The sequence below is a fragment of the Syngnathus typhle genome, linkage group LG7 (genome assembly GCF_033458585.1).
Source record: "Syngnathus typhle isolate RoL2023-S1 ecotype Sweden linkage group LG7, RoL_Styp_1.0, whole genome shotgun sequence".
NCBI lineage: Eukaryota > Metazoa > Chordata > Actinopteri > Syngnathiformes > Syngnathidae > Syngnathus > Syngnathus typhle.
Window position 1 is genome coordinate 9222993 of NC_083744.1, and position 13163 is coordinate 9236155.

The 13163-nt window shown below is 40.0% G+C and overlaps 1 protein-coding gene across 6 annotated transcripts in view; it reads right to left on the bottom strand.

The window, feature by feature from the left end:
* srgap1a (SLIT-ROBO Rho GTPase activating protein 1a) overlaps positions 1-13163 on the bottom strand; it is a 39981-nt gene that overhangs the window by 21414 nt on the left and 5404 nt on the right. For all 6 annotated transcript variants that reach the window (XR_009714918.1, XR_009714917.1, XM_061283084.1 and 3 more), the window contains 3 exons: positions 6095-6290; positions 2265-2427; positions 119-181 (listed from right to left, as the gene is read on the bottom strand). Coding sequence is in view for 4 of the 6 variants with exons in the window: in XM_061283084.1 (XP_061139068.1) it covers positions 119-181; positions 2265-2427; positions 6095-6290 (422 nt within the window). In the remaining 2 variants the exon portion in view is untranslated. The remainder of the gene's footprint in view (positions 1-118; positions 182-2264; positions 2428-6094; positions 6291-13163) is intronic.

The following is a 13163-nucleotide window of genomic DNA, read 5'->3' on the forward strand; positions in this document are numbered from 1 at the left end:
GCATTTTGGAGGCATAACAATAGAGACAATTTATCAGTAGTTCTTAGTGAGGCAGCATAAGGCACAGTAGGCGCTTGAAACACATTAGCAACAAAAAAGGGAAATCATTACTACTTACCGTGTATAGCTCATTAAGGACCTTCATTAAGTCTTCCTGGAGCTGAAATGCAATTTCCTTGCTCTGGGAAAACAATTTAAAGGAATGGAAAACTGTGAGAACAAGCGAGCGAATTGCTTATTCAGCATTTCAATACAGCTACTAACCTTAGCAAAACTGACAGACTACAGACACACAAATGCACGTTTTGATAATGGAAGACAAATGAACAATCATTACTAATTCATATACACTATTCATATATACTACTTTATTGTACACCATTTTTAAGATTTGTGGGAATTAACTATGATCTTCTTTTCACTCCATTTACTCCACTACAGTAAAGCGTATGAGTACAATCTTGGCGTGAATAAAGCTTTACCGACGCAATGAGCCTACGATTTGCAGATGTTGCTTCAAGATCTGAGAAACCCCCAAAATCAAAGTGGAACAGATGTGATATTATCTATTCAAAGATTCAAAATTATTTATTGTCATTGTCACCAAAAAAACAATGAAACGATTCCTGAAGTCATATGAGAATGTGCGGTTTTGTTTCAATTGCTGTTACCACTCTTAACAATGCAGATGATAACAAAACTAACTTCTGACTATATGATTTGCCTGACTATATACTTAGATTTACCAATTTTAGACAGACAAACAGGAAAAAAAACAGGTGCCACACAACAAAATGTGCATTATTATTATTATGAGGATTTATCCCAAACAGCATGACATCTGAGCACACAAGGTAATAAAGATGTGTCTGATGGTAGGATGACAAAAATACACCCGTCTTTTCAAAACTGTTAGGCTCAAAGGCTTGCCGAGGCGTTAATTAGAGGCTGAGCAAAAGCGAGGGTCTCCTATAACCTAGTAGACCTCCTACCACACTGCATTATTTTTACACAATGTCACAGAAATTCCCTTTGAAATTCAATTACCAAAGCACTATGCAAAGGTCTCAGGTTATGGTATTACAACAATGCTATAATGACCATGTATCACTAGAATGTCACTCAGTAGAGCTTAGACTTCAGCCACAAAAGCGGGAAAAAAATTGGAGGGGCCGCAGTTGTGTTTGTCTGTGAAATGATGAACCAGATAGGCAGTGACAGCGGTGTTGGCATTCCAGATGCCTGAGCAAAACTCAATTCTGTATTTGCACACCAGCTCTGATTGGTTGTTCCTTAAAAAAGTCTGGAGGAAACCATCATTCAATGTTCTACCATTTACTGTTGACTATGACTGCTGTAAAAAAAGATCCTTTAACAAGCTTGTAGTGTCTAAAACATCTGCTCAGTATTGTATACAACATGTTTGTTAGTTTCAAAAAGTATTGTAATACTTTGCAGTAGGTGTGGACAACAACAAACAGTCACTTTTCCTAAATTAATGTCACTTCTGTTGTAAATAAAAGATCAGTGACACGGATATGGAAGTATGTAGCAGTTTTCTGTTTCTCTACTGTGTACATGAATGAAAGGACCTTACCTCAACAAGGAGGTTAAATGTTTATGGTTATGGCTTGCAAGAGCCGGAAATAAAGATGGAACGAGAGACAGACAGACGAGATAGAAATAGTCACACAAGCTAAGCTGACACAAAGGCATGCCTCTAAGGCAAATCCACTTTGTAATTTGGGTCTGTGGTGGGTTCATGTGACTCCACCAGCAAAGGAACTCATAATCCAGTAGGGAGTTGTCATCTTTGTGGTGGGCCAGGCGGCAAAGGACCGGTTTTGGTCATGAATCTATGGTCTTGATGCAGTGGGGTGAAGACCAAGTGATGTGAAATCAGGCAGATCAAGGCTGCATTCTCACATTTAAAAAGAGATGCATTTCACAAAATAATAATTCATATACTTTAATTTAACTAAAATACTTGATGTCACTGTGAGGAAACTACCGAATACAAGACGACCCTGATTATAAGACGACCCCCTCTTTTTCAAGACTCAAGTTTGAAAAAAGACTTTTTGAACACATAATTTAATTTTTATACAGAAAATAACTACAGTACATCTGAAACAAATAATTATAACAATATATTTGAGAGAAAAAGCATGCTATTTTGCCTCATTTAAATTCGGTTTATTTTTAATTTTATATTCTGTACCATTAAACCTAAGAGGAAAAAAAGTGCACTTAATAGACCTCACCTTCTTAAGTAGTCGTGTGGAGTCCTCACTAATCTGCATGAACCTCATGATGACATTGTTCAGGTAGATGTCGCTTAGAGTTGCGTGGTCCTTGCTCTCCCTTCTCACCTGGTTCAGCAGCAGGTACCAACAGTTAACAGGGGACAGTAGATTCTGGTCTTTTCTAGTGGGAAAAAGAAGTTTGGAATCAGAACACAGGTGTGGTGTAGTAGTCTAAAGTTTCCCAAAGTCAAAAAAACATCAGGGCCTGTAAGAGATGCGTCATGGCCCTCCCTTGGTGTTTGTCCTAGATACTGTCATTTCTGGGTCTAAAAGTCCAGCATGTACGACAAGAACCACATTGATAGGCATGACACACTTGGTTGCATGACATTTCTGGGGCACACACAGCTCATGCAGCTCTCCATGCTTTAAATACTCCTTGCAGTGTGAACGTGGGGAGGCCGTGGGAGCAGGATTTTGTATTCTAAAACAAAAGTTGAAGACTATATTAGTGCGTAGCAATTGTCACAGTAGTCATGGATACGTCACAGCACATAGAAAGGAGAATCATCTGAGACGAAAAGTGCTATGCTACTTCCTTTGTTACTATTCTTTGCAAGTGGTAGGATATTGTCCAGGCCAGAGTGAGTTACAGCCCTGCGTACGCTCTGACCTGCACTTCCTCTGAGTTCATCTATGACAGAAGAATATTAGCATGAATACATGTGAGATTTTAAGGATGGATGAGCGGTCAACAGGAACCATATGGAGAATCGCCCCTGCTTTTAGTACCTCATGTGCACTTTACACAGACAGGCAACACTTGTCAACACAACAGGTGAAAAACACACAACTTGGCCAGTGACATAGCCTTGAACCTTTAGCAATGCTACCCAATCTGCTGCAAAGGTGAAAAGCATTTCTCCATGTATATATGCAGTATAACTGAGAAAAAGAAAGATAAAACATTCATTGAAAAAAGTGCAGGAACAGGATGTAAATTCCATCTGATAAAAGCCAAGGCAGAATGATTAACTGGGTCTACATCCCCATGCATGTCATGTGTAAAGGAAGGGAATTTTAGAGAGAAAAAAAGTAGCGAAGAAGAATTAAATATGGGAATGGGCCTAAAAGTTTAAATGTCAAAATACACTACTGGACAACCTTACACGCACTCTGTCAACTAGCAATTACAATAAATCCTTACTACATCGTACATCGGAAGACATCCACTCAGCAGGCGAGTGTGTCTGTGTGTTTATTAATTCATTCATATTTCCTCTTACACGTGCCAATATATAATGTCCAGATGGCCACAGACAAGAAAGGGGACAGAGTAAATCACAACATATTCCAAAAATAGCTTTCTGAATAGTACAACAGTCCTAATCTCCTTCTATTTTGAAGTACCCGCTACGTTATTGCATTTAAGTTGAAGATCTGCAGACAGACGTCTGTAGGGAAAAATGGACAGTGCAGATGAATAGGAGAACTAACATTCCCTTTGATGAAGAAATTCAGTGTTGCTCACACAACATAATACCAGGAAAATCTCACTATGTCATCATTTCCTCCTTGACTTGGGCAGGAACTGGGTCAGACAAACAGACAGATAGAGGGGACATCCTATGAAATTAGTAAACAAACTAGAGTCCATTTGGAGCATGGAAGGAGTGAAAATCACAACTATGGCAAATTGTTGGCTGCTGTTACTGTTTGGATGGGTGTTGGAGTCCTTTATATAGTCAAAATCTAGGAAGGGTGAATCCCAACAAAAAACATGCCCATATGACAGAAAGCTGCAGGCTTTGAAGGATTGCCATGTCACTGTGCAGGATATTGAAATGTGAGACTCTGTCAAAAGGGAAAATAGCGAAGTCCTCTCGTAGTGCACTGATAATATCAGTCATTAAAGAGCCACGGTGGAACCTTTTTACAGGAGTTGATTAGTCTTCAATACATTTTTCTACAGAGCTCCGGTGTGACATCATTGTATCAACACTGTCAGCAAATATTCTTGGGCCTGCACCCATGGGTCTCGGCCAGGCTCAGCCAGAAAGGACAATGTGGGTGCCCCTTCCCGTGAGCTCACCTCATGTGGAAGGAGGCAATTCGAGCTGGATGGTGGCCAGAAGGAGGGACCTAGGTGGTTTGATCTCCGGTTACAGAAATTGACTCTAGGGACGTGGATCACCACCTCTCTGACATAGGATGAACTCACGTTCTGTTGTGGGACTTCAATGCTCACATGGACTATGACAGTGAGACCTGGAATGGTGTGGCTGGGAGAAACGCCTGGTACAACCTGATCCAGTTGCCACCCAATCGCAGGGCACATACAGACCAAAAAAAACATTCACACTGACAATCACACCTACTAAGAATTTGGAGAAGTCAATCGGCCTACCATGCATGTTTTTAGAACGTGGGAAGAAACCAGTGAACCCGGAGGGATTCCGAAAACCCACGCAGGCATGGAGGAAACATGCACACTCCTTAAACATGGCCGGACCCGGAATCGAACCCTGCACCTCTGAACTACGAGGCAAACATGCTAACCAGTGCACCCATGTCATTGTATACGTATGTAATATCATTTGGCATAAAACGAGTGAAAACAAATGTGTTAGTGGAATTAGTTTGTATGTAAAGTATGGTATGAGGGCAGCAAAGGAAAAATATATGCTGCATATTGATGCTTTTTTGAGTCAAAATATGTCATTTCAAATTCAGAATTGCAGCTTCACTAAAAAAAAACCAGCAGGGGTTCCCTACAGAATGTTGCTTGTCTAGACTAATTACATAGAATTCTATAGCTGGTCATTGTGATGCTATTTTAACATTTTGCTACTCTGCCAAGCTGACCTACCATATGAAAAGTGACACAAGGCTACAGGCCGAGTGAAAACTCATTTTTCACACCGCAGACAAATCTGTCCAACAAAAACACGCCACAGAATGTGAACACAAAGGCTTCACTGTGTGCTCCCTGTTTATATGGACACACAAATATAGGCCTTTGGCTTTAAAGCACACAGGAGTGTTTTAATGCAATTTAAACTTGTTCTATTTGTTTAAGAAATATGCTCCTGTGACCATACACCATGCAATGTAAACTACAGACCTTCATACATCCAGTCCATTAAACGGTAAACAGTCAAACAGCTGCTTGAGCCATTGAATCTTCCTACAGCTAGCAAAGTCTATACAGAGTCTATAAGAAAAAGTATACGTTTTATTTTTATTCCCTCGACAAGTTCAAACAATATTCTAATGTTTGCCTTTTTAGTGCACCTCATCAGTGCAAACTGGGTCGAGAGAGGGAGGACACGGAATAGACGTTGCTAAAATAAAAGCAGACCAATGGTGCCAGTTAGCGCCTTCAGAATTATTTTGTGCAGCCAAAAGTTCCAAACATTACTTCTGAGTCAGTCTTTTTATAACCTGGAATGTTATAGAAATTATTTTAGTAGAATTACAGTATATTTATTTGAGGATCTTAAACATGAAATTGGGGAAACGATGCAACAACCAAAAAAAATACTTTGAGAAGGGAGTGAAACATTTTCCCAGCATTGTATGTGTAATACTATATATTACATTGAAACTTTATTAGCCACGATAAAACTGAGCACTGTTTATGTTCTTTGTCTTTGTAAAGCAAAGCTGACTCCGTGCTCGTGCAGGTGTACTGTACCTAAGTCTGTGGCAGATTCATTGTTTTTTAAACCAAAGGAATGGCCGCAAAAGCAGACACACACACAAAAACACTCACACACACAGACCGCATGACACCATAAACTGAACAAAGACTCACACACACACGCACAAAGACTTAGTGAACTCACTTGTACTGTTGGTGGTCCTTTGTGCTGCGAGTCTTGGCCATAAAGCGTTCAGCCAGTTTCTCAAGGTTTCTGGAGTATTCCATTTCAATCTCTGCCTTCTTCCGGAAGAAATCCTGAAGGTCCTGCAGCAGCTGGACCCTCATGTCTGTCTGCTGGTCCATGCATTTCTGCTGCTCCACTAACTGGGACCGGATCTCTGATAAAGACAAAAAAAAAAGTGGAAATGTGTTTTCTGTCTTCTGTATTTTAAAATTTGACACACCAAAAAGTAAAAACACTGGCTTATATCACATACTGTTATGGTTTGTCAATCTTTGGAACCTCAACTGACCAGCTACTACTACACATCGTAGGTACCATCTAGTTTTGACAATATAAATGCATCAATTGTTATTGTATACATAGTAGTAGACAGACAAACTGATTTTAACATGCTGTATGCAAGACTGCAATAGCTATAGTTCTGAAGTCAATCCATCCATCAATTCCATCCTTTGTCGTCTAAAATGTGTCCGAAGGCCTAAAGTGTGTGATGGGGGATTTGCGTATGGACAGCGTCGTCGGGGTAGGATATGAAAACCTGGTACGAATCCTTTCAAACAAGACTGCTGAGAAGAGATAAGCGTGATAAGTGAACCTAAACAAAGCGTGGACAAAAGCCTCTACAGTACATGACACCTATCAACATGTACTGTTCCAAATACGTATTAACAATCAATAATAATTATCAACACAAAATTGATGATGTTTCATGATGTGACATTGTTGTCATGTTGACAGAAGACAATAGTGACTTGCAGGAATAAAAAGGGCTATAAAACGGTCAGCAACAAATCCAGCTGACTGATGGTGTTACAGTGTGTGTGCCCCCAAAGAACACACAGTGTCGAGACAGACAATGAAAGAGCACCGTTTGGTCTCTGTGGAGATCAGTTTAGACTATAGCCTCTTTGTTTCTATCCTGGGTGATATCCAAATATTCCACATTTGGCCACATCACATAATTCCCATTGCCATTGTCATCGGGGCAGATATGGTCAAAATAGCATCTAGGCCAGTTCTATTGTCAAAGAAACTGCCTTGTAAGCGAGATGGATGCTATTCTCACATCCCCCAGCTCTAGAGAAGCAGGGGCTTTAGAAACTTTAAAAGTTTGCTGACTGTTGGAGTGACGGACACAGCATTTTTCTTTTTTTTAACTTTTGTGGAACCTCACTAATGTGCTCATTGTTCCACCGCAGCAATTTCCAAAAGGTTACTTGCTTGCAAATGTTGGAATGCATCATGAAAAGACTAGAAGGTTTTTGTTCATTCGTCTCTCACAGGAAAACTATCTGGGACATGTTGCCACCACTTCAAATATTGGCTTGCATTTGCAGTGTTTCTCTACAGTACAGCAGTACCTGAACTAGTAGATGAAAAAAGACAGCGGTTATGCGACACTAACATCTACTTTGCAAGCATTTCTCTGAATGATTAATTATTAAAGATGTGGTTGTCCTAAAGCCATTAAGACATGTGACTGATGTGCTCGTGGCTTCTAAAACCACAGGGAAAGTTCTCAATGAAAGCAGGCTACAGTGATCCTGAGACTCTGTGTCACATGTGGATGCTCACGGCCATCGATAAAAAATTAGAAATTATAAGGAAAGTAAGGCCCGAGTATGATGTACCAAGTTTCCATGATGCAGATTATTGGTATTCACTGCCATATTAGAATGAGAGCAAAAATAATGAAAGGAGTCAGAATGATGGTAAAAAATGCATTCAAGATTTTATCCAACAGAGACAGACAACTAAAAGGCCTGAATGATGCACTTACAGTTCAAACCCAGCATAATCTTAAAGTGAGAACAAATGGAAAGCTAGGAAATGATTAACATGTACATATATAATGCCATTCTCACAAATAGAAGAATAAATAGAAATGAAATTGCAACTGAAATTTAAAATCAAAGCTGCAGTAAACAGAGTAAACTGAGAGGGTCTGTTTTCCACCATCAGATTGTCTGCCTATATGTTGAGAAAAAAAAAGACTGAAGATGAAAAAAAAAAGAAAAGCCAACAGCTGTCTCACCTTTGTACTATAGGTTGGAGAAATTAAGTGCGGAGAGAAAGAGATAAAGGCGGCTCAAGCTCAAATGTCAAGGCAGCATGTTATTCTCAACAAAGCTGACCTCGGGCAAAAGACTTGACTGTACAAGCATTGGACTTGGAGTTTGGATGCTTGTTTTGGGTAACAAATACCGTGAAAACCCTTCGGTGATTAAATACTTTTAAACCGGGTATCACTCAAGAAACATCTTCATCAAAATCAACAAACTTTCAACTCAAGGAATACAAATTTCCCCTTAGGGGAAACCAATTAAGTTGAAGATGATTTTTTTATGATATAGAAATAGCACTAGGATGAAGAGGAGGAGCAAAATAAGACCTCACCAAGAGTACACCTGGACTTTGAACTTACTGGGGAACAGGCAATATTGATGGCCCTTCATTTAAAAATGCTGCAATGTCCTGCCATGCCCGACATAGTATGCATCTGCAGACCTTTACTTCGATGGGAAACTTTCACCTCGTTTTATGTTTATCACAGGCTTCTGAAGGCACCTAAAGCTCTTAAGCACCCCTCAATTTTGAATAGGTGAGCTCAGTCCCACTGAATATAATCCTGTAGTTTGTGTATTTTTTGTCTTCCTTCACATCATGTGAATGGTGTTTCCCAGGGATCTGGCTGGTGGTTATCAATAAGTCAAAGTCTGCATAATAATAGTTTGGTCAGACAATCAAGACCTGAAGGCGATGATCTCGGAGTGAAAAACGTGTATGAATACTTAGTCGATGAAGTGGTTGATTACCACTCTTCTCATAACTTCATTGGTTGGATGAGGAGTAAGATTGCATTTTAAAGAGTCTACTCTACAGGAAAGAGCAACAATAGAGCACAGGAGAGCTTGTTCAGGGCATAAACACAGATGGGTGACATCTGCCTTCCTTTCTTATTTGTGCTATACCAACTAAACAGCAAAGAAAAACAGCAATCCTTTGGTCATGTGTTTTCTGTCTCAACAGTGAGCACCGCTTGCTACACCCCTCCCATTACCTCGCCACAAAAAACAGTGCCTTACAGGATGTGTGGTTTCTGGGCCTTTGATGGGGTTAAACCAGCAGAGGAGCAAGAGGGCTCTGGGAGGAACAACCCTACTATTCAAGACCGGGCCTGTAATTTTAGAAGCAAGGCCACGTACGTAATGCAAGCATGCTTTAAGAAAGGAAGAGGGAGATACACAAAGGGAATTATTGGGGTTATTATTGTCAGGCCAATAATTTTATCATAAATTCATTTTTTCATAAATCGAAGGGCTGCAATGTACATAGGTACAAGCCAAATCGAGAATATTTGTCACGTTGTATAGATGGATGTCTAGTAGTAAGGACTTGTGAAAAGGGTGTACTTTTATTCCAATCTGATACATGCTGTCTGTTACAAATGAATATGCGGAATAAAAACTTGATTTTTGCTACTCACCGTCACTCACAGAGCGCCGTCATTTGACATATTATCACATCATACTGACGTTGCATCTTTGATTATTAGAGAGCAGAAACGCTACCTGTGAATGTGTAATACATATATCTTGTGCAAATGTAGAATTACAATCCTTTACACTTACTAGTACCCTCAGGAATAACGTGAATAACATTACAGCCTCGGACACTGCCCCCTCATGCCAGCAGTCCATCACAATAAATGAAATGAAACAATACATCTTAAAATCTTAAACGCATCCAACACAACCCCTACAATAATAACTTTGATGGCAGAGTCAAATGAGAGGTTTCCTTCAACCTGAAAGGCAGCAATCGCAATCTTTTTTTTAAATGAAAGTGTCCCTGTCGAAAGTCTTCATTTAAGTTGAAAAGGCAAAGAATAAACACAAGGTGTGTTCACAGCATTGTTTTATTTATTTATCACTGTTGTTGACATTGATTTATTTTTTAAATATTTTAATTCTTCAGAAATACACTTTTTTTCTATATCTGCGAAGTATGGTGGCTGACAGAGAAAGTAAATGATCTTCCATGATTTCACAGTCAGTGCATTAGTGACCAAATTAAGTCAAGATCCTTACAATACAATTTATACGGCTGTTTTGTTCCTACTTTTTGTGATATTTCTGTTTGATGGTCGACGATGAGAACGTCAAATCATGCGTACCTTTGATCAACAAAAGTTGGGAAACACTGACCTAAAAATTACTCTCATCAAACAAAGATCAAGTTGTTAAATAAGTCTCATGTGCCGTTTTAAAACTGAGGAGGGAATTTGCACCCGAGTATGACGCAACAACATCTGTAGAGGCAAAACTGCACCAAGACGGCATAATAATGAGGCCGTCTTGGTCGTGAGAGGCTGCTGCAGTGCAGCTGAATTTGATGCTAGAAAGTGAGTCATGGATGATCCAAATGCATATTCCATTTCCCCCTCCCAATCTTCAAGTTCACCTAAGAAATCCCTGCTCACGAAGAAATCTGCTAGGACGAATGCATGTTTATGTCATATCGATGACCATGCAAACAAGAAGGAGGGACCAATATTTTATCTAGCCTTCATGCAGTAAACGTTAATCGCCTTTTCCTCACCAGGGATTGATTTTAAAGACCAAAGAGCAAGCTAACGTAAAGCAACCCACATTTTTGTCCTTGCTTATGTTTCAGACTGACTGACCCCAGCTCAACCTGTCCCCTTCAAGGAACAGGCCAGCAGTGATTGATTTTTCACAAACTATCGGCGGTGAAAACTAAGCTTTGGGGAATGTCCACAGTGACGACTTGTTTTCTCAGGGGGAACCAGAGGCCACAAAAGGGGCTAAATGATCAGCCCCGTCAAAGAGAAAGAGAAGATGAGAGAACAAGGAGTTGTCTCAAAGGCTGAACTTCCACATAATTATAGTATGTCACTATGGAGGAAGTGACAGAGTTAAGCACTGTTTTCCCCTCCCACCTACCCTCGGGGTGCCTTTAACGGGCAATCATTTCCAATTTTCGGAATACCGGAGCCAACTTGAGAGACGACGCTCAGACAAAGAGATGCCATGCCTTCTACTAAAGAAATGTTTGTCAAAGCATTGAAGTCCTTTGTAATTCTTAAAGCATGAGCATCTCTACAAGACTGGACAGGTGAAAGCAATGCCAGTTATTCTCATAGACCATAGCAGCGCACAAATCCAGTCAATGCTTTAGGATTACCGCATGAGGACTGAGGCACAGCTAGAGAATGTCATCGACTAGAGGGCAGCTGTTCAGAGTAATGGACAAAGAGAGGAGAGAAAGAAAGGAGGAAAAAGAACAGGCAGATCAACTTTCAATGCTCTTTGTCTCGCTACACTGCGGTCAGCAAGACTAGGTCTTTGGCCTTTGGCCTTTTCTGTCTTCAACAGAGCTAAGAGAATCTTTCGTGACTGTGTGTGAGACCAATGCAGTTGTGCGTGTGGTGCAAACTCGGTCGGCCAGGTTGCTGTGCATCATACACTTGGATACTCCGCTAACACATGAGCCCCCAGGGAGATGGCGGTGTCTTCGACATGGCCTGATTAAAGAGAGAGCTAGATGAGGTATGTCCACACTTCACAGTGGACGTGAGCAAGCTGCAAAGTCTGAGCAAATGTAGGTACACTGATGGTGATGACTAAGAAGATATACTGTATTAGTTAGTGCTTTACATGGAGAAGGTACTTGGGTTAGCGTTTTTAATATATATATAATTTTTTATATATATATATATATAGCCCTTTTTATTTTATTCCTTCTTCTCATCTATTGCAAAAATGCAACTGTATATGACTTGAGGCCCAAAGACAGAAAAAGATTGCTCCTCATGGAAACAGCTGACCAGCAATGTACAAGAGGGATGAAAATGGAAACTCTTCAGAAATGCAAAATACACATTTTATACAAGCCTGTGATTAATGCCGACTTGAGACAGTAATACATTGCAATGAAAATAAAATCTCTGCCACCAATATGTATTTACATTTTGGTAGCTTGTCATGGAAAGAAAAGTTGGAATTTACAGACTTAGACAAGAAAGAAAAACCTCAGAACTCAAATTCTCATCAAGCATTCATGGCTGCTGGAAACTGGAGCAGTGGTATATGGTTGACAGCTTGACTATTTTCTCTTTATTCGACTGCTAGCATCCCATAGCCATGTATCCATAACTGGAAACATAAAAAAACAAAGGTAGTACATGGAGCATAAATGAAGGACAACAGGACACCAGGCCTTGTGTATGCCACTTTCATTCTCTCTCTCCTGGAGCCTTGATTTTGTCTTGGAAATTCAGACAAAGCTGAGCAAAGATTCTTAAGTAAAGGGGTAACCCCTGGATTAAAGCAGTAATAAATCGATATTAAAGATATCCAGTGGATGACGCAATCATTTTTCTTTTTATAGCACAAAAGCCTGCTGTCAGCCAGCCAGCCAGAATGGGATTCTTCCACACAGGGTGGTCCTTGCTTATTGATTATGAAGCCAGCCGCCACAAAGCCGACCTCACTCAGGTCACGAGGTCATGGTGGAAGAAAGGGGAAAAAAAGGGGAGGAATGATTAGAAGTCACAAGATTAGTAAATTAAACACTCAGGCATGTTTCAGGATGGATGGGAGGAAGATGATGACGTAATGGAGGAGCAATTGCCTGGGAAATAATTATCTCTTTCTCTAAATTGCGCTCAAGCCAACCAGATGTAACGGAAATGTTGGAAAGTAATATTTCTGGATCAGACAAGCGCTCACAGCTGTGAATTTAGTTAATATTGTTAACATTTTAGACTTTATTTTGTGTTACTATGTGAATGACCTCAATCACTCAGTAAGCCTACGGAGAACAGTGTCTTTGAGTCTAAATGACTTTGATCAAACACAAAGGTCATCCACATTCCAAACTGTTTCCCGTGGTGTGAATATTGTGATAACTATTGCAAAAAATGTAGTGTTAATGTGAATTTTGGAAAAGGAAGTCGCCAGAAATTGTGCTAGTAGCAGATTTCTGCTCATCTAACTAACAT